The following is a 27,365-nucleotide window of genomic DNA, read 5'->3' on the forward strand; positions in this document are numbered from 1 at the left end:
TACTAACATCTGAAGTTTGCTTTATATTACGCTATTTAACTTTATAGTGTAATTAGATGAATTAGATAAGTGTTTTGAATCAATTATGATATTATATAGTTTTAAAATAATATTTCTCACGCAACAATTTAGTCGATAATTTAGTACTCATCTCTAACATTCAATTTAAAAAGTTCGTGCACAATGATGTCAGTCTAAAAAATATTTTTCATTATTTATTAATTTCTCATACGTCTTTAGGAGAAAAAAATATTGACAGATATTTTTACACGTAGAAAATAGTGTTTTCTATGTGGGTATAATTAACTTACTCAATAAATAACTTTTTCAAAGTTTAGGTTTGATAATCTAACAGTATTATATACATTCTTCGTTCTGGCAACAAGTGCATCATCGCGAGAGTGACGTATGAACGGCAGAAGAGACGAAAACGAAAGAAAAGCCTTTCTGTGCCGTTGTTATCTTCTATCGTACTTGAAGAATGGAGACAAACGGCCAGGCTAATGGGCTTAAATCAAAAAAGAAAGAAAACGGAGACGTCAAGGACAACCTATGGTAACGGTTTACTGTTAATTTTACGGGTAACATGCACTCCCCATATAGGGATCCAATGTGTCACACCTACGTGATGTCAAGCTATGAAGCTGAGAAATATGTGACCTAGCTGCGTTGTCTACCTTTGTATGTAAAATAACAGCGAAACATTCTCACACGGCGACAAATACGCACATTTGTGTACACTTTCCCGTGCGAGTACCAACCTCTGGATGGTGATGACAATGAATGTACTATAAGCTTAAACATTTTCAGGTCTTCGATATTAGAAGAGGTTCAGAACCAAGGGAACACAAAACTACCTTCAAACAAAAATGTTTTAGTTTTGGGTGACAATGAGACTGGTAAAACTACATTGGTAGCGAAATTACAAGGAGTAGAAGACCCTAAGAAGGGTTCCGCACTCGAATATGCGTATATAGACGTTAGAGATGAATACAGAGATGGTAAGTGTGTGTTTTTGTTACTAAACGTCGTATTTTGGTAGATAAACAAGTATTTAATTGATCTAACCTACATTCATGGTACTAGAAGTGACATTTTGTGTTTTCTTATTAGACCAGGCACTATTGTTGTTACAACACACAAATACAGACACCAACAAGCATGTAGTAGTCCAATCATTTGTTTTCAACAAGAATCTTCAAGTAAATTATTCTTATTGGAATCTATTTAGACTATGTGTCATGAATATTGATTTATTTTTATGAATCATATGTTCTAATAACTACCAATAAGAAATGTCTTATTTAACATGTTGATTTTAGTGTTTTAAGATTCATTTTCATTAAATCAGATGATTATTCATAGTAAATTCTCATTAGATTCTATCAAAATGCCGATTTTAACCAACAAAATCATTTTTGTAACAAAATAAAAAATTGATAAGTGCATGTATACAAGCAGAATCCGTTATTGACACAAAGTAGGATGATAAATATCTTGCTTAAAGTAATTAATATGCAGTATGCACATGCATATTTATTTACAATAAACACATGATTATAATGAATATCTATCTCTAATATCTTACAAACTAGCATACTAGTTAATTTTTTATCTAAAATACATAGTCTAAGTAGAATATTGAAACAATCAAACAGTAACTACAACTATAAAACATTGGAAAGCAAGAAATATTAATTTATACTTTATACTAATATACAGTGTGTTTGGTCATGTACTAGCGATATTCTAAGGATTGATAGAACAACTATTCTAATACACAAATACACTACATATTTAAGTCCAAACTACTTACAATAATTTGTTTTAATTTCATATTTTTGAAAAATATTTTCAATGAATTTTAATTATTTTTTCAAATTATGAACGTAACAACTCCCTGATCAAAATTTTATACGATAGACTAGAGTTTTGCGCTTCGAATAAGCCTATTTTTAATACCAGTAAAGCCTACACTTTGGGAGATATGATTTTTTTGTGTCCACGTAGAGAATATTTCAAGAAAAAAACAAAATGGCCGCCACATAGCTGATAAGTAGTTTGGACTTAAATATGTAGTGTATTTGTGTATTAGAATAGTTGTTCTATCAATCCTTAGAATATCGCTAGTACATGACCAAACACACTGTATAAAGCTGAAGAGTTTGTTTGTTTGTATGTTTGAACTTGTTCATTGTGAGTTTGAATATCATGCTATGACCAAAAGCAGCGGGTGCAACCACACAACAGTAGCTAGTTAATATATTACTATTAGTTTTTAGACTAGAAATTCTAAACTTTCTTAGTGATTGATTTTATTACGCTTGTATCAAGATATACTTTTTGTTATGATTCTAAATACATAGTATAACTGACTATTCTTATATAAAACTAGCTGATGCCAGCTGCTTTGCTAGCTTGGATTACGAGCTTTGTGACTAATTAAAGTAGTTACTTCTTAATACATTGGCTGCCAATAAAATTCACATCAATCATGCCATTTCAGAGATTAGCCAAAACAAACTGACAGACTAAAATTGTAAAAAAAATATTTTTTTTTTGTTTGTATCATATGTATATCATACGCATGTTATGGATATTTCAATATTAAAAACATACACTACAATTTTATTTATTAGTCTAGTAAGCATTTATAGTTTAACTTTCATTGATTACGTATCAAATAATATAATCGAGGAAATACTTTTACATGGTCAGTGTTGCACGTAATTACCTTACAGTACAGAATTTAACGTAACACATAAAGTGTAACACCTAACACTTTATGTGTTACGTTAAATTCTGGGCGTCAGGCAGTCGCGTCAGGCGTCCGGCGTTTACATAATTGAACAAGGCAATTTCTTTGAACATATATTATATTGGATTATCTGATAAATTAATATAACAATGACTTGAAATAACACTTTCATTATGTTTTGTTGTATGAGTGAGGTTACCCAATCATTCCAATACCCGATTCCCGAATCTCCATGGGCAGCGGCGACAGCTTACCATTAGGTGATCCGTCTGCCATAAAAAACACATTCAATTTTATATACCAATCACAGAAAATAAGTTCTTAATGGTAACACAGTATGTCTTATTTTAATAATTCTTCTGTATTTATAAATTAAAAAATAAGAATACTTTGTAGTACAACTCTATTTAAGGAACAAAATAAAAATGTTTAAAGTTGGAAAGGAGTACAAAGGTGGTCATTATCTACTGACAGTGATATATGTTATCAATATGAGATTTATGTATTTATTTTTTATAGAAATACTATCATCCGAACTTGAAGTGACATAATTTATTTACAATATTTATCCTTTTGGTTTAAGTATTATCTTTAGTCATGGTGTTAATAATAAATCTGGGTAATTAAAATTAAAACTCAATAATTAATATGGCAAATATCTTCAGACATATTACAGTCAATCCAACAATAAAACAACAATGTACCTATGAAAGTAAAAGTATCGCTTGTAAAGTTTATTGATCATATGAGTTAACAAACATATTAATAGTTATATTAATAAAAAACATTTAAAAGTTCATAAAAATAAATACTAAATTCATCATCATCAACGGCCAGAAGATCCACTGCTGACGTCCACTGCTGGACAAAAGCCTTCCCCTTAATCCTCCACGCCGAACATCTCACAACCCGCATCCACTGGCTCTCCACAACTCGACGAAATTGTCGGATAATAAAATAATTTCTTAGTCTTTAACCCTATTCTACTGATAAGTTGTAGGCCTTCTTCTATTTCTGCCATCTATTTCGCCATTATATCTCTTATCTCGAACGAGATAAAATAATAATTAATCCTAAATAATCAATGTTACCTTTTTCAACACAGATCAAACACGTCTCAGTGTATGGGTGCTGGATGGAGATCCAGGGCACACGAACCTCCTCAAGTTTGCCCTCAACGAGGAGACATTCCCTCACACGCTGGTACTCCTCACGGTTGCCATGACAACGCCGTGGGGTATACTAGACCAGTTGCAGAGCTGGGCATCCGTGCTCGGTGACCACATAGACAAATTAGATCTCACACCAGGTATGTTATCTTTGATAAGTGTTTTTTTTATCGATATAAAGTGCTTTTTTGTGGCATTTGATAATTGTTTGAGATAGTTTTGTTGATTGTTGTACTCAGGTTTAGTTTATTTTGGCGTTTTGTAGCTGAATTTGCGGACATAAAAAGGTTATTAGGTATTTCATGGGAAAGCTCTTAAACTCCTACTATCATGGATTAATAAAAACAATCATACGATTTTTCTATATAAAGTTCTGAAAAAGTGATATTTACAACTATGTATATACCTGTTTGGTAGAATAAAAATGCGTTTCTCAAACATATATTAGTACACACACACACAACGTCACGCCTTTTTATCCCCGAAGGGGTAGGCAGAGGTGCACATGCACATTACGGCACGTAATGCCGCTATATAATGTACACCCACTTTTCACCATTTTGTGTTATAAGCCCCATGTAATAGGGGGTGAGCCTATTGCCATATCCTGGACACAATTCCAGACTCCGTGCTACTACCGAGAAATTATCGAAAATCCGAAAAAAGCCCAGTAATACTTTGCCCGACCCGGGAATCGAACCCGAGACCTCTTGTTCGGCAGTCGCACTTGCGACCACTCGACCAACGAGGCAGTCATCAACATATATTAGTATATCATAATAATTCTATCTGCCTAATTTTCCGGAGTTGCGGACTGCTTAGCGGATTACCGGGGCTCCGGCTCGAAGGGCAAGGGTAGGAACAGGGTGATTTTTAGTCAGTAAGAGTCTAACACTTCCTTTCACCTCGCCCAAGGTAGGAGAAGAAATTGAATGATTTTCCCCCCTAAAAATAAAAAATGCCAATTTTTTTTATATTTCATACACAGTTTATAATATACTGTATGAAATCTACTCACCCCACATTGCCAATGCACTACATACATAGTAATTAATATCTGTAGTAGATAAAACTTTCGAGGCGGCAATGAGCGCGATTCATTATCTCCGTATGACTCAGACTTGCATCCTTGTTAGACGTTCAAGGTGCAGTTTGCTGCAATTTGCAATTATTATTTCTTTTTGTGTCTTTTACATGACAATGTGGTACTAGGAGGTACTTAGTGACACTTGACATCACGGCTTTTATTTCCCGAAATGGTAGACAGAGGTGTATTGTGCAGGAGTATATAATTCTAAACGATATGTTTCCATAATTATGTTGCAAAGAATTTTGGCCCTAACCCATGAATCAAACTATAAGCCTTTATCGCAGTCGCTCGTCAATCACACTAAGAAAATTTATTATCAAAAAAAAAATACAAAATACGGAATATTCTTTAAAATTTTAAGTGCGTGCATTCATTTTTTAAGTCAGGTATTATACCTAAAACCTTCTCCTAAGTCTGAAAAATACTACGCTGAAAACAGCATCAAAAACAGTTCAGCCAAACGTGAAATAATCGTGCACAAACATACATACACACAGGTCAAACTGAGAACCTTCTATTTTTGAAGTCGAATAACAAATAATTCTATACAATCTCTCAATCTCATAGTAGCGACATGCGCCATGTTAAGTACGAAATCAACTTAATGCTTTTCTTACTATTAGATATTTTATTGTGGTCTAGCAAGCTTTAGCTTCGTGGGTTTTCCCATACAATCTGGCTAGTGACTCATACAACTGTAGTACGACATTATATCATACTTATATACAACACTACTATTTACACTATGTCCTTATTGGCCGAATAAAAACTGACTGAACCTTCCATACTAGCTTACCAAATTCATTAAAAGTATTAAAATGCAAACCTTATCCAAAATTGTTAGTTCGAATCCTCTTTCGGCTCTCGCATACAAATTAACGAAGCTTAAAGTTAGCCCAATCAATACGGAACGATTTCCGTCCACTAACAACGCGACGCGGGCGTCAACATGTCTAAAAAAAGTCTGAAATCGGATATTATTTGTGATGTCCTCGTTTGACATGTTGCTATGAAAAGCCTATGTGTTTTGTGGGGCTAGAGAGAGTTATACTTACAGTCAATTCGCATTTAGCAAGCCTGGTGCTTAATGCTCAAACCTTCTCCGGGTGAGAAGAGGCATTTGGTCAGCAGTGGCCACTTATAGGCTCTTGGTGTGATACTTACAGCGCTTATTTTCGCAATATATCCTTTTCGGACTTAAGTTTTGTGGGTATTTTTTACCATAGCAAAGTCAGTCATTTTTTACTCCAAAGTAAACTTTATCTCTGAACTAATCAAAATTCGGTGCAATGTAAAGACAGACAGTTACTTTCGCATGTGTTAAATTAGTAGGAAAGTCCAAAACGTGTTCTAGATTCATGTTTAAAATTAGGTGGTTCGAAAATTCTGCGAAGGCTGAAATTGTGAGTAATCTCACTAATATTATAAATGCGAAAGTTCGTAAGTTTAAGTGTATGTTTGTTACCTAATCACGTCAAAACGGCTGTAGGCATCGTGATGGCATTTGGAACAGAGGTAGATTATGGTCTAGAATAACACATAGGATACTTTTTATCCCACGGGAACGCGGGTGAAGTCGGTGTCAGAAGCTAGTAAACTTAATAAAGTGTAACTTAATCCTCTTTTTTGCAAGAGTGGGCATACATGTATTTGCTGTAGTTTACAGTTTACACCTACCATCCCTGCGTTATATTACTTTGTCCACACATCAGGTATTATTCCAGACTTCTAGCTATTTTGGCCAACCTAGGAAGCAATTTTCGCTTACAGACACCTTGACTAAATCAATGAGATAGCAATAATCACAAAATAGCATTATGTATTTTTGAAACAGTAATACACATTATCCTTCCCTGTTAATAGATATACTCAATACGTTTTGTATTCCCTTTTTAAAGACAATACCGTATGGCCAACAATACCTCTATTGTCTCCCCTTAAAACCACATCCCTACTTAGACTCACTGAAACCCGAAACCTGACCTTTTTCAACCGAATTCTGTCGCTTGTCCACTCAACTTTATAATACTTACACTTCAGTGAATTAGACCATTTAATATAAATGCTAAATTGCCTACATTTCACTTAAAACCTAAATACTAACTTACGGTATTTAATACAGAGTTCATTATTCAATAACGCACCCTTTATTATAAAATATGCTAACTTTGCCTACATTTCACTTAAGATAGACCTAAATACTCCCTTAAGGCGTTTAATAAAGAGTTCATTATCCAATAACACACTCGTTTTGCATAAAAGATAGTACATTTACTCAAATGACGGTGAAGCAAGATAATGAAGTCCTAGAAAGCGCGAATAAAGTCTATGTCAGCGATAATAGTAACGCAGCGAATGACCTAGGACGTGTGTTGTCTAGTAATTGAATGAACACTAGATAGTGTTCATACTTTCTATGTGTAGTTGTTGGCTCGGATATGTATTTATGTACCTACTTTAAAACGAAAGATATCGACAAAAAGCCTGTTGCCGAACCTTAACAAGTTATATACGTGTATATTATTATGTGAAATTTTATGTTTGTAAACGCACCCACGATACAAGAGAAAATCCTAGTGTATTTTTTTCTTAAAAATCACTATGCACTAGTGAAAACCGTATCAAAATCCAATTCAGTAGTTTTAAAGCTTTTCTCTGACAAGCAGAGAAATAAACTTGAAGGGAGCGCTTGGTTTATAATATACCTAATTGTTTAATCTTCCTTTTTCGTTAATATAAATAACACAGGAAAACTAATCGAAGTTTTTTGAGGAAAAATAACTTTATTAGACAAAAAATTACAAGTGCAAAGGATCATAATGATGACGGCAGCACACGAAGGTCGTATGCACCAGCGGGGTGCCTTAGCTTGGCTCTAAATCATAATATTAATTTATTAGTTAAGTAATTTAGTGACTAATGGACAAACATAGAATTTTGTTAGCTTTAAGTCACTCAGATCATTCTTGTGAAATCTCATAGTTGGATATAAAAAAATCAACGCGGCCCTTTTCTTGAGATTAACGAACTTTTTGAAAGAATCTTTAGACTGCAACGTCAATCAAATGGTTACAATCGAAGTGTAGAGTCAAGAAAAGGATTGTATGGATTTTCTATAATAAGTCTAAATGCGGACTACCTAGCGGGTTTACCGGGGCTCCGGCTCGAAAAGCAGGAGTAGGAACGGGGTGAATTTTAGTCAGTAAGAGTTAGACACTTCTTGTCAGACACACACGTGCTATCTTGTAGAAGAAAAACAAAGCCTAATTGCTTTATACAGGCGTTACAGGACTCAGCAACGCTGACAAGATAAACAAGCAACTATTTACTTAGACAACAGCAGCAACCAACTAAACCCACCTCATATTAAGTGAACCACAAAAAAACTAGCAAAACAACGGCCCAACTATAAAAATAAGATCCCAATTAACCGATAGAAGAAAGTCGTGATGGTACGAAATCTTTTTAAACTTAATGGTATCCCCAGGTACATCTATTTCTTGTTGGTGACTCATATTATTGCGTCACTTAAGTAACTCGCTTGTACCGGTGTATCGCACGCGGAATATAAAGCAATCCGGTTGATTCTCAACGCTATGTTTAGTTTATATTTTCATTCAAATCACTATCTACCACACCTGTTGTGTGGGAACCGGTTTTGTCTTTAATTATTTTAGTATGTATTAAATATGCGGAAGGGAGTTTGTTACGCTTTCACGGTAGACAGATCAAGCTTCATGAGATAGGATCTTTAGTGAGCTTCGTGCAAAAAATATTTATCAATTTTTGCTCTTGAACTGTATTAGTTATCTAAAATAAGCAATTAGATACTTCAAGCGGAAATATGACCCATGAGTTGTTGATCATCAGATCTTCTATAGGTACTTTCATTACCCTTACCACCATTTCTCTTCCTATATCTGTTATGATCCATTTTTATTTTATGGAATAGGTGCAAACAGGCAGACTGGTCACCTGATGGTAAGCGATCAGCGCCGCCCATGTTTAAACAGCCCTTTTTTAACATGAGCCCTTTAATAAATCTCTCAAAAACCTACCCTGATCCGGAGATTTTGGAAGATCAGTTAGACCTTAAATACGCTTCAAATAAACTCTAAAATGTCCTAAACGTAGCTCGCAAAATGGAACTCCCTTCTCAATGGATCGATGCCTAATACCCTTAACACCCACAGTACAATATTGCCAAAGCCAATACTCAGTTGGCTACGGTCCGCCCGTCCAGCTGATTGGATTGAATTTATTAAATTGTTATTCAATAACGCCTCGGTTTTGTTTTAAAAATAAAAACTTTATCAATATTTATGTTGTGTTGAAATACGGCTTTGGCTCGAGTTTTTAGTTTGGTTACTGGGAACTTTTATTAATCTGAAAGTACTCCATTAGACAAATTAATACTTACCTCTAAAAACTTTCTAGCTTCGTAAATATGTAATGTAATTTTTTACTTCTCCAAATTAATAAGCTGTGAATCTTGAAATTCCTTGCGGGAATAGAAACGCTGTAGAATTAATTCTTTTGTGACAATAATACTAAAACGTTTCTGGAGTCTCCGTTATATAAGACAAACTATTATCGACATCGTATATTTTATTATTTAAATGAATGCTACTTAAAGACCCTACACTTTTTAGACACTGCCTCAGTTTCTACAAGGCTCCATAACCCATACACATATCTGATAGTAACACACAGCGAAATTTTAATGAAATCTATAACAAGTGATGTCACAGATAAACTATCCAACGGCTATGGCTACTTTACCATCGATTTGTTTGTTTACGATAGTGACAAATATAATATTAATCTATGCCAAGGTGATGTGGACAGACCAGTTAGTGCAAGAATTTGTTAATATTTATTTATAAATATGGTTATGATGTCATAATGTAACTATTTTACGACAGATCTTTTGGATTTTGTTTTGTAGTGGATTTAGTCTACATGTCTAGATATGATTTCTTGTTATATTGCCAAAAATTACTCTTTTATGGCTTAAGTCGGTAAACTAGTAGACGGATCACCTGGTGGTAAGCAATCTTTGACCACCGATGGATACCGAAAGACAAGAGGCATTATAAGTGCGTTGTCTGCCTTTTGGGGCAGAAGTGCACATTATAGCACGTAATAGCTATATGTAATGGACACCCACATTTCACTATTTATAAATCCTATGTAATAAATAAAGCTATTGTATATAGAGGGTGCCATACCAGAGGCACATAAGAAGAGAAAAAGAATAAGATTCTCTATTAATTCTAATTCCATAACTATCTAGTTTCTAAGTACTTTACACACATAAAGCTCAAAGCTAAGTGTAAAGAGCACTAATTCCTTCCTTTACAAGCTCACCAACAAGTTCCATAAAGATTAAGTCACTCTATAACCATAAACAAAGTTAACAAAGTAAATGACGCAACACACTTGACCTTGACCCAAACCTTCGGGCACAGAGTAAAAAATTCACCACAGAACATGTGTTACCAACATACGTATACTTAGTGCATTCTGTCTAAAGGTTTGCCAGTGTGTGGGCGGCTTTATTGCTGTTTTATATCTTTCTTTATTAGCTAAAGTGGGCGGGCATTTGAAAGGGGTGAAATGGGTTTTTATTTGTAATAGGTATATGGTATGTTTTTATTTTGTAGGTATGTGGGATGATTGGTAGGATTTGGTAGAATATATTTTTTGTTTAATCATATTCATACTTATACTGTAACTTAATTTGTTAGTGAGTAACCAATGAAAAGGTAGTTAAATTACTAGGTAGACCGATTTGAATTGCTTTTCTCTTTTTTTAACGTGTTAACTTAAATCCTAGTGTGGGGCACCACACTAGGATTTTCTTCTGTGTTGTGGATGCGTTTACAAACATACAAGTTCACATGACACCCAGACCCGAAACAACAATTTTATCATGGATCACACAAAAAGTTGCTCCGTGCGGGAATCGCTGCTACATGTCACAAGGCAGCCAGGGGCCCAACCACTGCACCAACCGTCTAGTATTTGACTTACGGCTACTTGTAACTTTTTATTCCGATACTTCTACGGAGCACGAATATACCTACCTACTATTAAAACAAATCTTAGCTAAAATACACAGGCGAGAAAACTATTTTCTAGCTGTCTACAAAGCCGATTATTATCACTCAAGTGATATCTTCCAGACAACCTCTGGATGGGCATCTTAACTCTCTCGTTAACAATCTGTTAACGAGAGAGTTAAGATTAAGAACTACTGAACAAATAAATACATTGAATAGGCTCTAATGATATATTAAGGAGTAACTGTAATCCGGTACATAAACTTTTTTTTCAACCATAGCATCAATTACTGATGTACAAAAAAATTGGCTTACACTGTAAAAAAAAACTAACTTGTTTGTAGTTTATACTCTATCAAAGATGTGTGGGATAGTTTTTTTTTTATATCGTATTTCGTTACGGTTCGGTTCATGCTAAAAAATGTATTAAACAAATACATATTACTAAGCTTCTTAAATTCTCTATTGTACATGAAATAATTTAGGCATTTAATTTTGAAGTAAGTCTAACTGCCGTACTTAGAGTTTTAGAGTCATTTAATGGTTACTTAACCCAGTCCTTAGCGATTGTTTTCGGAACAAAATCGTTACTAAGGAATAGTTTAAGTGATCATTAAATATCTCTAAGTACGGCAGTTAGAGCTGTCTAATCAATATAACATTATCAAGCAATTGCTAAGGACTGGGTTAAATAACCATTAAATGACTTTGAGTACGGTAAGTAGCTTAAAAATTATGATAAAAAGTAAAGTAGATGAACTTTTATACCTGTTAGAGTTTACTTAGCTGCCCGCAGCGGCAGGATATTTGATCAGCCTGTTCAAAGTGATAAGGTTGGTAGCACCATAAATTAACCTTTATCTAGACTAAAAATTTATTTGGAGTGCCTGTTTGTAATATTAAAGTTAACTTTGAACTACAAGCATATAAATATACATACTCTATCTAAGATTTAGACTTAAAGATTTAGGTCATATAAAGGTTTTTTACAATTTTTGTCTGTCTGTCTCTGTTTATTCTAGCTAATCTCTGAAATGGCTGGTCCAATTTTAACAGGACATTCATTGGCATGTAGCTGATGTACTAAGAAGTAACTTAAGCTACTTTTATTAGTCACAAAGTCGGTAATCCATACGAGCGAAGCCACGGGCATCAGCTAGTTTTATTTATCACCACCGTATTTTAAACTAACTCCCTTCTTGGTAGATTAATCACAAAATTTGAGGCGTCTACGGTAAAGTTTACTCTACAAGTGACATTATCTTAAACTAAATCTCTCCTAGATCAATATTAGATACTTATCCTTTTTTAAGGGGGGAAAATCATCCAATTAGGCGAGGCGAGAGGGAGTGTCACTCTAACTGACTAAAAACCACCCCGTTCCTACTCCTGCTTTTCGAGCTGGAGCCCCGGTAAATCGCTAGGTAGTCCGCAACTCCGGAATATTAGGTATCCTAAAGGGTCAAAAAGGGTACAAAACCGGTTAACCTTGTTTGTCACTTACAGAATTCTCCAGAGAAATGAACATTCCGCCTAAAACCTACGCTATTATTTATTCAACCGTTATGGCTTATGAAAACGAGATAGGAATCCGCTGGACCTACATTTTCTACCTCTATTTCGACCTAAAATCTAATGTGGTTTATTTCTATCCGTCTACAATTGTAACTGTACCCTTAGTACGAGTTTGTTTTACGTCGATCGAAAACGAAACGAGAGCGCGTTCGGCGCTCTGATTGGCCGGTGCGATTGAACCAACCAATCAGAACGCCAAACGCGTTTTCGTTTCGAACTCTTTAACCGCTTAAAAAAACTCGTACTAAGCCATCTGGTTTCAGTGAGGCTATTTCTATAACATTTACAGTTCGAAACAGCGAAGTGAACTCGATATTCTGTCCACCATGTCATTGGTTGTGAGATTAATCTTGAGCAATGACGGGCGAGAACTCGATCGAATAGATTTTTAATATTCATACCCCGTCATCATCCCTATTGTTTGAGTGGTTTGACAAATATTATTTTATTAAACCATAACATCAATACACCATTTTAATATCATGGGTAAACAAAAACAAACCTTTTTAACCCTTTATCATATCATAAGAGACACGTAAATCCTAGATTTTTTAAGACCAAATTTTTATGGATCGAGCCGGTAAACTAGCTCACGGATGGTACCAGATGGTAAGCAATCACCGCCGTCCATGTACAGAAACATCGGAGGCGTTACAAGTGCGTTGCCGGGCTTTTAGGGGTTAGAAATTTAAGGGTTGTTGGCGAATCGGGAATTGGACCTGTAATTATTTAAAGTTCAACAAGACAAAAGATATACACTACCCGTAGAAAAACAAAACCCTAATTCAAACCTTTCTACAAACTAAATAAAGTATATTTTCTTTTCTCAATACGAATCTATCTACAATAGTAGTCTATCATCGTGACATACGGACAAAGGTCGCGTCTGCCATTATGTTTATCCGTGATCGGTTTTACTAAATAATATATTAATAGATACAGATTAATTTGTCACAAGTCGTTGATCTTAAGATCCCAATACATATTACGCGTTATTTATTAAGTACAATTCATTTCTTTGATAAATAGTTTTACTTATAAATATACATACATACATACAACGTCACGCCTTTTATCCCCGAAGGGTTTTTTTTTATAGGGGATAATCATCCAATGACTTCTTCCGCTTCGGGCGAGGCGAGAGGGAGTGTTTAACAAATATTATTTTATTAAACCATAACATCAATACACCATTTTAATATCAGACTCTTACTCACTAAAAACCACCCCGTTCCTTCTCCTGCTTTTCGAGCCGGAGCCCCGGTAAACCCGCTAGGTAGTCCGCAGCTCCGGAGTAGTCCGCAGCTCCGGAATCCCCGAAGGGGTAGGCAGAGGTGCACATTATGGCACGTAATGTCACTACAATATACACCCACTTTACACAATTTATGTTGTAAGTCCCATGTAATAGGTGGTGAGCCTATTGCCACTTATAAATATCTTCGTGTAATATATCTAGTTTGACAAACTGATGGACAATTCTGCTGTGTATGTTTGAAAGTAATGCACTAACGACCCGCCCCGTTTCCGCTCGGCTGCTATTCCCCTACTTTCTCTGATTTGCTTAAATGTTTCTTCCATATGAACCTTGTTATAACAATTGGAATATGACAAACAATCAATTGGGTGCAGTTTGTCTATACATACAGTTATAAATGACGTTCCCAAAAACGTAATTTTATTCCTGTCTAACATGTAATCAGACTACGAAGCCGGGCAGCCCAAAAAAATATAAATCCTTTCCTTTTTGAGTTTACGATCATACAAAGAAATCTGTTCTTAGAAGAAAAGTAGAACCAAACTTACGTGGCAAGAGCGAACTCCTTTTTAATAGGCTGTTAATGTGTTTTTCTCTCCTTCTCTGGTGAAGCGAAAGTCTATAGGCATCGGTAGTCACTTACCACCCAGTATTCCAAGCATCTATACCTAGTCACTTATCAGATAACCCAGTATTTCACCTGCTCATTAGCCTCCTATTCCATAAAAAAACATGAACAAACCTTTCAAAGAGCAGACTTCACCAACGTGTTCCGAAAATCGATAAGCGTCTTACTTGGCCATGATCGCTTCCAAATTGCGTAGGTACTATACCTACTTACGTATACTGTCGCGCCCCTTCTGTCTGTGTCTCCGATTGCTTTGGCCCGGTGCACGCAATATTCACCCCTCTTTATGGCAGTGACGTCATCTTTCGCAAACTACTGAACGTCATACATATTTTTATTGCATTGTGACCATGGAAAATACTTGTAGGTCGCTATGGGGTTTGTACTTTGTAACTAGTCCTAGACTTAGACTTACTATTATAAATGTGAAAGTTTGTTTGTTTGGATGTTTGTCCGTCAAACACGCTGAAACTACTGAACGGATTTTGATGAAATTGATTTGTTTCTGTAAATCGTGTATAATATTTATAAATAATCTAAATCTTTTGATTGTTTGAAATTCAAAGGACCTATCATTATTGATTGACAGAATTGTTTGAAAGGATTGATTGGGATTTAGGAAACAATCACTCAAATACTCACTCATATCACATCACTTATGTATGAAGGTTGATAATGAATATGCCTCGTTTTTCGAATCTGCATCTGAATTCTGATGATGGAAGACTAAAAAGGGCAAGAGTCTGACAAGACGTTTTCCTACTTCAATTCAATTTTGAAAGAATATTTAATACTAGCTATTTCCGCGCGGTTTCACCCGCTCTGTTTGACTCCTTCCTCGATAAATGCACAATCCAATACAAAAAGAATTATTCAATTCGGACCAGTAGTTCCTGAGATTAGCGCGTTCAAACAAACAAACAAACTCTTCAGCTTTATAATATTAGTATAGATGATACTTATCAGGTACGATTTCGAAATTGTGAATCTAGACTAGATTTTCAGCACGACTTCATGACAATAAGCTAGCTCTCTATTACATATGACTAATGGCACAATTAGCGCAGTGCGTGTTTGCACATCTTCGTGTAAAACCACTCGATTGTTATTTCAGGAGCATTGTTTTAGCTGAAATCTTTCTTATTCAATAAAGTCTAGATATTCTCTTGAAATCTAGATATCTTGAATTTGATTCTTGATCTTATTACCTCCACCCACATAGATTCTGATGATAGACTTATCATGACTGTAGCCGGGTGGTTTTCCGAAAAAAATCACAAAATGTTAACGGCGTCATTATCCTCAACCAAAAGTTAACAATTCTGCCGATTAAAACACAAAATTTGGTTTCAATAAAATAAGCTGTGACACTGCTCTCAACCAATACAATAAAAATAAGGATGATAATAAGCTACCGCGATGCTTAATAACGCAGGAGATTAATGATTTGTTAAATAAAAGTTAAAGTTTTTCGGAAAACCACCCAGCCTATTATGTGGACTGTGTGAATTTGATATCATGACTGCATGCCGTATGCATATTACTAAATTTTGAGTAGATACGAGATACTAAATAAGCGTCCTAGCAGCGGGTTTACCGGGGCTCCGGCTTGAAAAGCAGAAGTAGGAACGGGGCGGTTTTTAGTTAGTAAGAGTCTGATATTCCCTCTTATCTCGTCCAAGGCAGCAGAAGTCTTTTAATGATTTTGCCCTTATAAAAGCTATCCGTACTAGGAGTTTGTTTTACGTTAAACGAAAACGATACAAGATCGGCTTCGGCGATTGGCCAGCACAAATGAAACTCTTACTAAGCCTTCTGCTTGGTTGGTTCAATGGTGTAGGCCAATAATGGCGCCGAACGCGGTAACGCTTTAGAACCCAAATATAACTTTCCTCTTATAAATAGAGACACTAATCTGCCAAAGACCAAGAAAAATAGCAGCATTCTCAACTAAAGACATTCACAAATATACTTCCGAAAAAACAATACAAATGTCCAGTTTCTCCAATATTGACTAGCAGCACATGTACATACACTATGTAATGTTAATTGCACGAAATGCCGCTCAAACAGTTTACTCGATAACCGCGCAATGTGTTTGTATTGAATTAATTTTCCTCAGTTTTTTGCTATACGGAATCTTAATTGTTAAGTCGCTTCGGAATCGCTGTATCATTAGCAAGATCGAATATGTATATAGATTTAAATAGGTAGTATATAAGTAACGTAACGTCACGCCTTTTATCCCCGAAGGAGTAGGCAGACGTGCACATTACGGCACGTAATGCCGCTATATACAATGTACACCCACTTTTCACGATTTGTGTTATAAGTCTCATGTAATAGGGGGTGAGCCTATTGCCATATAATGGCAACAATTCCAGACTCCGTGCTACTATTGAGAAATTTTCGAAAAACTGAAAAATCCCCAGTAATTGTTTGCCCAACCCGGGAATCGAACCCGAGACCTCTTGTCTAGTAGCCGCACTTGCGATCACTCGTTCAAAGAGGCAGTCTATAGGTATTTAAGTCGAGTAGTATATAAGTATACTTAGTAAATATGTATATGACTCGTCTGTGAGATGATTTGTTTGCACAAGTGCATTTTTTAAAATATGGTAATGAGAATGTGAAATTTGAATTTTGTGTCTTACTTACTGGTGGTTGAGTCACTTTAGTTAGTGCGACTGTTCAGTAGAAGTAATGTGACAAGATTACTGTGTTGCAACATATTATGTATCCGTTTTATATGCGTGTTGTGCGTGCATATAATCAAGATGCATTATAATTGTATAATGGTATTATTCATATTTGCACACGTCAGATTGTAGCTAGCTAGTGAAGAATTGCTCTTTAAACTGATAACCAGGTCAAGATGTATCTGATAGAATATAGACCTGTTAAACAGTAAGGTAACACTAATTTTGCACGGTTGACGCGTTGGCTGCGCAACTGGCTACCGTGTTCTTCTCTGAGATTCTCGATTCTCTTTGTGTCACCCACAAATTGTTGTTTCGGGACTTATACGTATGTGAACTTGGTATGTTTCTAAATGCACCCACGACACAGGAGAAAATCCTAGTGCGAGGCAACGTTTTTTAGAAAAATAAATTAAAGCTTTTCTTTTATTAAGCTATGTCTTAATTGTTGTTACAGAACAAAGGTTACAAAGTAAAAAGCAACAAGTACAGAAATGGCAGAGGTATACGGAGCCAGGAGACGAGCTGGAGCCCACAGCCTCGTCCCCCATGAAGAGGTCCTCGCGAAACCTTTCGGATGACTTCGAAAACGGGGATGATGACGACAGCCCCCTACCAGAAGGAGTACTTACTACTAATCTAGGTCTTGATATTGTAGTTGTGGCAACTAAGGTTAGTGAAATAGTAGCTTTGTTTTTTTTATGGTATAAGCCGGTAAACGAGTTAGGATCACCTGATGGTAAGCAATCGCTACCGCCTATGGACACCTGTAACAGCAGAGGTGTTATAAGTGCGTTGCCGGCCTTTTAGGGGTTAGAAATTTAAGGGATGTTGAGGAATCGGGGAATGGGACGACTGGGAAAGGGGGTAATTGGGCTACCACAACAATGGAGTTACAAACCAACCTTTTGGGGATTGGGCAATTTGGGGATTAGGAATGGCGTATGGAGAGCGTAGGATAAGGCTTTCGGTAACCTCACCCAATGTATCAATGTTGTGGCTAAATTCTAGACCATTTTTTATACAAAATACTGTCACCATTTCCCCAACCGACATAGCCCCCAAAGTATTTAAATTCCATAATGCTTTTCTCTAAGAAAGCACAGCTTCAGTTTCTTATTTACTTCTGAACATTTTAATGTACAACTCTACCTCTTAACTCCACAGACTGACTACATGAGCACCCTAGAGAAGGAACACGATTATCGCGACGAGAATTTTGACTTCATGCAGCAGTGGATCCGAAGGTTCTGTCTTCAGTATGGAGCTGCCTTGTTCTATACCAGCGCCAAGGAAGACAAGAACTGCGACCTGCTATACAAGTACCTTACTCATAGGATATATGGCCTGCCTTTTAGGACGCCTGCTCTTATTGTGGAAAAGGATGCCGTTTTGATGTGAGTATTAAGTGATAGTTTGTAAAATATACAACGTCACGCCTTTTATCCCCGAGGCAGAGGTGCACATTACGGCACGTAATGCCGCTATACAATGTACACCCGCTTTTCACCATTTGTGTTATTATAAGTCCCATGTAATAGGGGTGAGGCTATTGCCATATACTGGGCACAATTCCAGACTCCGTGCTACTACTGAGATATTTTTGAAGAGCCGAAAAAAGCCCAGTAATAATAGTTAGTAAAAATATGTACTAAAAGATTTGTTTCAGACTTCTTGAGTTATATTAGCTGACTGAAACTAGAGGTCGTTTTAATTTTACATTTAGAACTGCTTCCCAAAAAACAATTACATTATAGTAGTTATTAACGTAATGTATAGAAGTGATTTTTTCTAAGATTATGTAGACATCATTGACATAATAGTGAAAGGAAAACTATTATAAGTTTGAAATCGCCAATCGAACTTGAGCAAGAGCGTGGTGTATTGTTATAATAACTATCGTGAGACATACTAAATTAACTAAAAAATCACGGTTATGTACTTGATGTGAGTAAACCGTGAGTTTTTAGTCAATTAAGAGTGTGATGATTAAACTTCATACCACCTACGTGTTAGAAGAAGAAGTCTTTGCTCAATAGTGGGCAGTTACAGACTGATGACGATAATTCGACGTGTTTCAAAGTGAGTAAAGCTATGTATGAAATTGTTACAGACCGGCTGGCTGGGACAGCATGAAGAAAATTAGTATATTGTACGAGAACATGCAGACGTGTAAGCCAGACGATTACTACAGAGACATTATCGTGCAGCCCGTTATACGGAAAGTAAGTTCTAGATGTCATTAATCCACTTCTAATTGTAAAAAGAAAATTTATTGCATCCACTTGAAATTGTATTGAGTTTAATATGATAGGATTTGCTTAATAGTTTAAACTAATGTTACCATTTGTGTTGACGAAACACACAATAAACACACAGTAACACGAGGTAACTTGACTAGTTTCAAGCCAAACTAGGAGCTTATATCTATGAGCTCGAAAATAGTCGACTAACTAAACTAAATATTTAACCGTGTATTAGTGACTCGTTTACTAATTATAAATAATGTATTTTCCAGAGCGGTGCGAACCGCGAGGCGGAGGTCCAGGCGGAGGACGAGCAGGCCTTCCTGCAGCGGCAGCTGGCCGCGCTGCAGGCCGGCGCCCCCGCGCCCCGCGCCGACTCCCCGCTCCGGGCCACGCAGCGCTCCGCCGCACAGGTACCGGACCATATTGCGCATAGTAAACATACAACTTTAATGTAAAGATCAGGACGTCTACTCTAATTCAACGAAAAACGAAGTTTCGTCCGTAACTGTGCAGATTTCATACTACAATTCTATTTATTGCGAACTATTGTGAACAAAAATGAACGAATGAAATGAAGATAAATAAATGGTTTTGATTTGAAATTAAGAATAAAAGGTTATTTTAAGTAATTTTAGTAGAACATTAATAAAACCTAAGATTAAACGAAACTTCGCATTCGAGAACCGGAGTAGCCCTACAGGCAAACAGACACTTTTACCTTCGCATAGAATGACTTCCGCTTGTACAACTATGGATTTATCACCTGTTACTTAACAAACCTCTTTACTTCACAGTTGGACGGCGCAAAGATCGGCATGGGTCCGGGCACGCCTGGCAACGAGGGTGTGCTGGCGAACTTCTTCAACTCGCTGCTGTACAAGAAGACAGGGTCCCCGGCGGGGCGCGGGGACGCGTCCCCCGCGGCGGCGGCGGCCCGCTCCGACGCGGCGGCCGAGCTGGACCGCCTCACCCGCGCCAAGCCGCGCCCCGCCGCGCCGCCGCCACCCATCGACCTCAACTCCTCGTCTGACTGCTAGCGCAGTCTCTAGGTTCGATACTGCTATACATAATACGCGAACTATACTAACTTGACAACTATTTCAGCTAAGTAATACTAAGGTTCAAACTTACTCCGTCAAAGCAAAGCCGTGTCAAGCGTAGCGACGCGGATTTTTGAAACACAACGCAAGCGTTGTTTCACGTCGTTTTTCGGTGAGGCCGTGGTATCACTCCGGTCGAGCCGGCCCATTCGTGCCGAAGCATGGCTCTTCCACACTTAAATGTTTTATAAACCATCAAACATTATAGAATGTCGTTATTCACACCACTCCTTTCATCTCTTTTTGTTTCCTCATTAAGGAGATAGGGTCTTTTGTTTTAGAGAAAACTAAAGTCATACAAAATAACCCTATTTTCATATATTTCCAGGTAGACGTAGTGCGGCTGAAGGTCCGTAGTGTCTTGGACGCCGCCGATATCTCCTCCACGCTGGCTTCTACTGCAGTCGTCGGCCACTTGGTAAGCATCCGTTACACAAGAGATTCCACGTGGCTCACATCGGCGACTTACGTATTCGGTTTATACTTAACACGTGGTTATACGGATTTTTGAAAGATTGCCTCAAATATTCCAACGTATATCTCCTTGCAAACGCATAATAAATAGTGATAAGTCTCATTTATTTTGAGGATCTTTTGTCTTTAAGGCAGCGGCAGTGTTGCTCGCAAATGTCGGATATTTAAGCGGCTATGATGTGACATTTCAAATGCGATATTCTGGTCGCTCATTCATCAGATACTTGCGCAAAGTAAAGGATGCGTGCATTGCCTTATAACAAAGGACATTTTTCAACTGCTTTGCTATTTCAATTCATCTGCACAGTACTTACCTTAGCTTACCGCCCCATAATCAAGTGAATCTCTAGATAAACGTAGATACAACGAACCCGTATAGTTTTCGTGTTATAAACACGAAGATAGATAAATAAACGTAGCTGTTAATTTATAAAGGCAGCTCTGATGTGTCAGTCTTTCAAAAAACGTTGTAAATGTCGGCGAGAGTTTTACACTGCGATTAATGTTGCCAATTTACATTTTTATGTAAAAAAAAAGTATTAAACGTGTTTACAAAATGAATTGTTATGAAGTCTGTCTGTTGTTTACTTGAATTTTCAATATATTTTATGTTTATTGGTGATTTCAAGCTCCGTATCGTTTTGCGCTAATTAATTGTCATGTTTGCGCAAAGTTGCGCAAAATACAGTCAACTAGCTGTCATAATTGAGTTTATTGTCTCGTTATTATAAGCAATTATAATTTCAGTTACAATGTATTTCATCCCTAATCTTTTCGAGACAGACCGATAAAATATTCTATATAATATCTAAAAGTAACAAGTATTATTATCGCAGTATGCAACTCTCTGTCGATATGCCACGTCATAGAATCGCCACGATAACCAACCATGGCGATTAGTGATTGTATTATGTAACGACAATTTAGATTTTATAATAATTAATAATATTGTAAAATTAACTCGAAAGGGCTTGGGACATTTTGGGTTTGAGATTTGTTACCTAGAACTATGAACTATGTTCAGTAAAATCTCGATTTAAAATAAATCTAGTCGGGAAATTAGTCGTTATTAAGTTTATTGGAAATGTTGAGCCGATATCTAAACTAGGTTTTTGTTAAATCGAAATTTTGTTGAACCACACAACAAAGAATGGTTAACATAGATTATTAATATCTTGTTAAGTAAGACTCCTTTGAATAAGACCCATTACTCGAGTCGGACAAAGTATTATTGAGGTTTTAATCGGTACTAATATGGAGTCTAAATGACTCGCTCTCTATTACATGTGACTAATAAAAGAAAGAATTAAATTGAGTAAACTTAATAAAAAACGGTTCGGAACTTAAATTAAACATTTCTTGTCAGTATTTGTATTAAATATTAGAATTATGCATTGTAGCTTGCAGTTTTTTAAGTAGGTTTTGTGTCATTCCAACTTAAATGTCGCTTTTATGTTGTAGGTAAAATGCACAGACTTCCGATATTCCAACGCGTTTTTGCTTTGCTAAACACATGCTAAATGCACATAAAATAAGGTTTAAGATTCAATTCATACTACCGCAGAGTCGTAGTCGAAATGTAGATCTGAAAGGTCACAGCAAATTCACCCTTACGTCCATAGCAAGTAACGCACATATTTCCTGAGATCAAAATATTTTTTCTCACAAGGAAAAATGTGCAATACTTATTAAGAGCTAAGGTTAAATTTGCAATGACACTTCATATTCATACTTTTACACACTTCGACTGTGTGTTAGTTATTGAATGCATAAAGAAAAGAAAAATATTGCAATCTTTGCTGCAAATGTAATTAAATAAAATCAAAAGACCCTGATGTCTCAGCCCTAGGTATAGGAACAACTATAATACATTTCCATTTCTATCGAAACTAAATGCGAATTTAATTTCCTAATTAAAACGCAGCGTTTATTTGTAACATTTGTTTTATGATATTAAAATAAGTATTTATTTAGATAGTCTTTTGTGTAAATGTTAGGTAACACGACTCTTTTGGGACTATCCAATCGAAATAAAGTAATAAATATATGAAATTAATACCCATATTTTGATTTGTATTTAGTCTTCTGTGGACTGGTGTGAACTGTCAAATAGCAGCGAAAAGCAAACAGAACTATCTTTGTTGTCAAAATAAAGGTGTTTCCTGTTTGGCAGAATGTCCAAGAAGGTCTTTTAACAGCAACACAATTTGAAGCTTTAATGCCTTCAGAATAAAGTCAAATTTGAAATGAAATTAGTTCCAAAAAATCAGTCTCCTTACAAAGTATTGAGACTGCCGAAAGAGGATCGTGTTACCAAACGTTTATTTGGAAAACGACACGAAATAAAAAAAAGTAATCCTAGTGAAAGGTTTTATTATCATCTGAGATTATGGAGGTCTCGACGAGACCCTCCCAGAAGACTGGCGGTGCAATGACAGATGGTTTTATGCACAATGAAGTCACTATTTGTACAAACCATTCAACAGTGTATGGCTAATGCTAATTATGTATGTTGTAAAACATTTTTTTTTAATTAATTGTTTTTTTTGCTCACCTGTATTTCTAGATTCGCTTCTGTAATTGGACTCAATGGTGACCTTTATTGTGTTGTGGTAACCGAATTTATTTATTATGGAAATATATTAATTATTTGGAATATTTTTTTTAATACCCCGTTTCCTTATCTATTGTTGTTTTTTACATTGTGACTGTATTAATTGGATTTTGTTCACATGTGGTGCAATACTGAACATTCCAAACCTGGTTTGGTGCTTATTGTAATAGTAAAATTATTATTAATTATACAATGGAGTTTCATTTAACGTTTCTTGCCTGCGCTCTCTCGTACACGAAATTAAGGGCTTGCATTAAAGGTCACTATTATTCCAACAAATACATTCTAATATAAACCAAAAACATTCTGTAATAAAGTATAAATTCATATCTTAGAGTACTTAACAGTTTAGTAAATTCAAATGGTAATGAAAATAACAGAAGTAAGAGCATGGCTTTTCCTTTAACTTAATAAGTATTTATATCGATTAATTAAATATCTTTCAATTTATAACTTATTAACGAATAGCTTAGGTATTAATTAATTTTAGCAACGTGTTTTTTGACAAACTTATAATTCGCACGCCTTTGTTTTTATCTCCATTTTGAATTACTAAGAGTTCTGGCAGCTAACAATGTGTGAGATTTTAATTATATTTTAATGCAATACCAATTTAATATGTGATGCATTATTTATTCAATATTAAAATTTAAATTTGCATAAAGAAAACAGCTTTTTTCAGTTCATCTAATATTTTTTTACTCAACATTACTTGACATAAATAATTTTGTCAAAAATCACAAAAGTAAATAAATATGTTATAATGATAAACTCATTTGTATGATAGGGGTGGAGTATTGGCAAGTTTTGATATGAAATATTTGTACAAGTAAATGATGTGGTTTGAAGCTAAAAGGCTGGATTATTGTCTATTTTTATAAGAGGGATTAAATGTTAGGTGGCTAAAATGCATAATTATAACATAGACATATTATATTATATGTGAGCTGTGAAGGATTTTCTTCGATCACTTTAAACCGGATCATTTAGTGTTGCTCTATCTATATAGTTGTTAGAGGATATTTCCGAGTTATCGTGGTCGTCTATTTATACGTATAATATTTATTATGGATAGTAATCAAGTATTTTTATATAATTGCATTGTAATCCTTGACAAAATTCGTGTACCTAACCAACCATTATAATATTATTATTAATTCTCGATCCCAGATAACTGTTGCTCATTTAATTTCTATTTTTAACATTATTTTATATACTAGTCAAATAACAGTTGGTTTTATATCGATTAACGACTACCTACATCTCTTTCTGTGATATATTTTTTTATGTAGAACAAAATAATTTCCTTGTGACGTGTTCTCAGCACCATGTATTAGCCACATAACATCCTCATTATATAGGCATAGACATTGTTGTTTCCCGCTCAACTGTTATCAGAAAGACAAATTCCTTTTTTGTTAAAATTTGTTTAGTTTATAAAAACGCAACTTATAATTTTATTCATTATTTTTCCGATAAATTAAAAAGTATTTATTAAAATAGACTATAATAAATAGTTGGCTGTTTATTAAAACAATGCCATTTCGGTTGTAATTAATACAGTTGAAGCTATAAGGCTTAGTGATTAGTTAGATTCTCAAAATATAATTTTTGTTACGCTTTGCAATAGGTTAGATTCCAATATTTAATAGCAAAAACATTTTAGTTTAACTATGTTATTTAAAAGAAAAATATTACTAATCTATAAGCAATGCGCGATGGTCTAATGGCCAAGATCGAACGATTAATTTGTATTTGAGTGTATAAAAAGTATTTATAATAATATGGAATTTTAAAAATTGTAATAAAAGGCAGACAGTGGGCATCCATTTGTACTGGTGACATGTTCGTTATGTTCCCCATCTCACTATTTGGGTGTATTTTATTGGACAGAAGCTTTGTGGTCCAAAGATTCATACTAGAACCTCTAATGGCAATATAATGAAATTCTATACTCTCTATTTCATTTGGGAAGGGGATTGTGACTTGGTATTTTAACTAACTAGTGTTGTGATTAAATCGTATTGAAATATCGATTATGGTTTTGAATTATCTAAACGGCAAACCACATTAATGCGATTTTTCTGCACTAAAGTTACAGTATGTACCTTTCCCAAATGAAATTGTGTGTAATTTTATCTACATGTATCTAAGAATTTAAAAAATAAACTTGTTGACGACAGTAACTATCAGAAGATACACAGATGGCGCTCTCAGCGTATTAGACTGTACCCCTCATTCAAAACTTGGTTTTTGTATAGAACAGTAAAGTGGTATAAATCTTTGGCTCCAAAACTTCAATATCTTATCGCACACTCATCTCTGTAAATTTATTTCCTTTACAGAGGTAATGCAGTGAAATATCAACACTTATTGTAGCGGCGGTTATGTCTAATGTAAGCTTATAGGCGATACTATGTACATAATTTGAATAAACTAGCATGGAAACTGTTCTGATCAATTTTGCTGTTTTATTTTGTTGTGCTGTTTTCTTGTTTTTGAGATTGGCAAATTGTCAAAGGTAATACCTACTCACTTTATATAATAATATGTTACGATCTGATTAATTGAAAATTATTAATAATTTTCTTTTACAAACATGTAGTGGTCCACATGTTTTTGTAAATGTGAATAATCGATAATTTATTACTTTTAGTAGTCACTATTAATAATTCACGAAACATATTGGTGAAAGTAATGAAATAAATGTAAACCCAATGTTTCTTGACCAGCAGGTATTTATTTATCAGTCTTACAATTATATTAATTAGAAATAACACAAACAAAGTTACTTGTACGTGCTTTAAAATGAAAGGACAACAAATTCACATTCTGAACTAGAATATTAAATAGTGCCGGGTCGAAAAGCAGGAGTAGGAACGGGGTGGTTTCTAGTCAGTAAGTCCGACACTCTCGCCTCGCCCAAGGCGGGAGAAAGAATTGGATGATTTTGCCCCCTCAAAAAAAGAGCACATTTATCACAAAATTAACAATAAAATTCTTTTAAAAATCAAATCTATCATCAAACTTATGCAAGAAAGTCTTTCGTGGTACAAAAAAAATTGTAACAAAAATAAAGTTAAACAATCATTGTTTCATTAACCAAATCAACACGAATCCTAAAAGCAATCATCAACAATCATATTTCAAAATCGATTACCCAGTTGATTTTTGCATGATTAACCTTTCAGAAGCAGAGTTAGTCAACTTATAGGTAAGAAAAATGATTATGCTGCAATGATATTATAATACCTCTTTTTAATTTATAATATCATTGTTATGCTGTTTTAACTGGCTTGCAGTAGATGTTAGAATATGCTGGTGTAACAGGTCACCACCATTAATTAAATAAATATAGGTAAAGGAAAATATACACTATGAAATAAAACAAAAAGAAATATTATAAACATATATTTTAATTATAGGCCCAGAAGGAGATGGCGGGATGAACTCGACGCCTATGAAAAGGATTGGCCACAGAAAGCTCTGCATAGAGACGAGTGTAAGGAGGGTAGGGAGGCCTTTGCCCTGCAGTGGGACGATCACGGCTGAAAATAAAATAAATAAATAATATTTTAATTATCAGATATTGGGTACACATACAATTGTTTTTATCAATTCCTCAAACGGATCCCTGTGGCGGAGCATTATTTCTCTCCGCCACCTATACGATAAGCCAGTCCTTT

At 35.3% G+C, this 27,365-nt stretch overlaps 2 protein-coding genes across 2 annotated transcripts in view; both read left to right on the forward strand.

Annotated features, from left to right (window-relative positions):
* The window catches only part of LOC118273121 (endonuclease/exonuclease/phosphatase family domain-containing protein 1), a 262,956-nt gene that overhangs the window by 195,453 nt on the left and 40,138 nt on the right, over positions 1 to 27,365 (forward strand). The gene's annotated exons all lie outside the window — the stretch shown is intronic.
* LOC118273159 (cytoplasmic dynein 1 light intermediate chain 2) lies at positions 361 to 26,140 on the forward strand. Its single transcript, XM_035589977.2, has 9 exons — positions 361 to 555; positions 811 to 1,001; positions 3,864 to 4,067; positions 17,700 to 17,914; positions 18,410 to 18,639; positions 19,356 to 19,467; positions 19,761 to 19,901; positions 20,286 to 20,540; positions 20,920 to 26,140. Exons 1-8 carry the CDS (start codon positions 482 to 484, stop codon positions 20,526 to 20,528), a joined length of 1,410 nt encoding a protein of 469 aa, XP_035445870.1. The 5' UTR covers positions 361 to 481; the 3' UTR covers positions 20,529 to 20,540; positions 20,920 to 26,140.

The sequence above is a fragment of the Spodoptera frugiperda genome, chromosome 1, assembly GCF_023101765.2.
Source record: "Spodoptera frugiperda isolate SF20-4 chromosome 1, AGI-APGP_CSIRO_Sfru_2.0, whole genome shotgun sequence".
In the NCBI taxonomy this organism is placed as follows: Eukaryota; Metazoa; Arthropoda; class Insecta; order Lepidoptera; family Noctuidae; genus Spodoptera; species Spodoptera frugiperda.

What these genes read in the sequence shown, in the direction of transcription:
- LOC118273159 (XM_035589977.2), top strand. Translation starts at nt 482, where the DNA reads ATGGAGACAAACGGCCAGGCTAATGGGCTTAAATCAAAAAAGAAAGAA. An exon ending in CAAATTAGATCTCACACCAG is followed by an intron (nt 4,068 to 17,699) that starts GTATGTTATCTT and finishes TTGTTGTTACAG; the next exon opens with AACAAAGGTTACAAAGTAAA. An exon ending in CGCAGCGCTCCGCCGCACAG is followed by an intron (nt 19,902 to 20,285) that starts GTACCGGACCAT and finishes TTTACTTCACAG; the next exon opens with TTGGACGGCGCAAAGATCGG.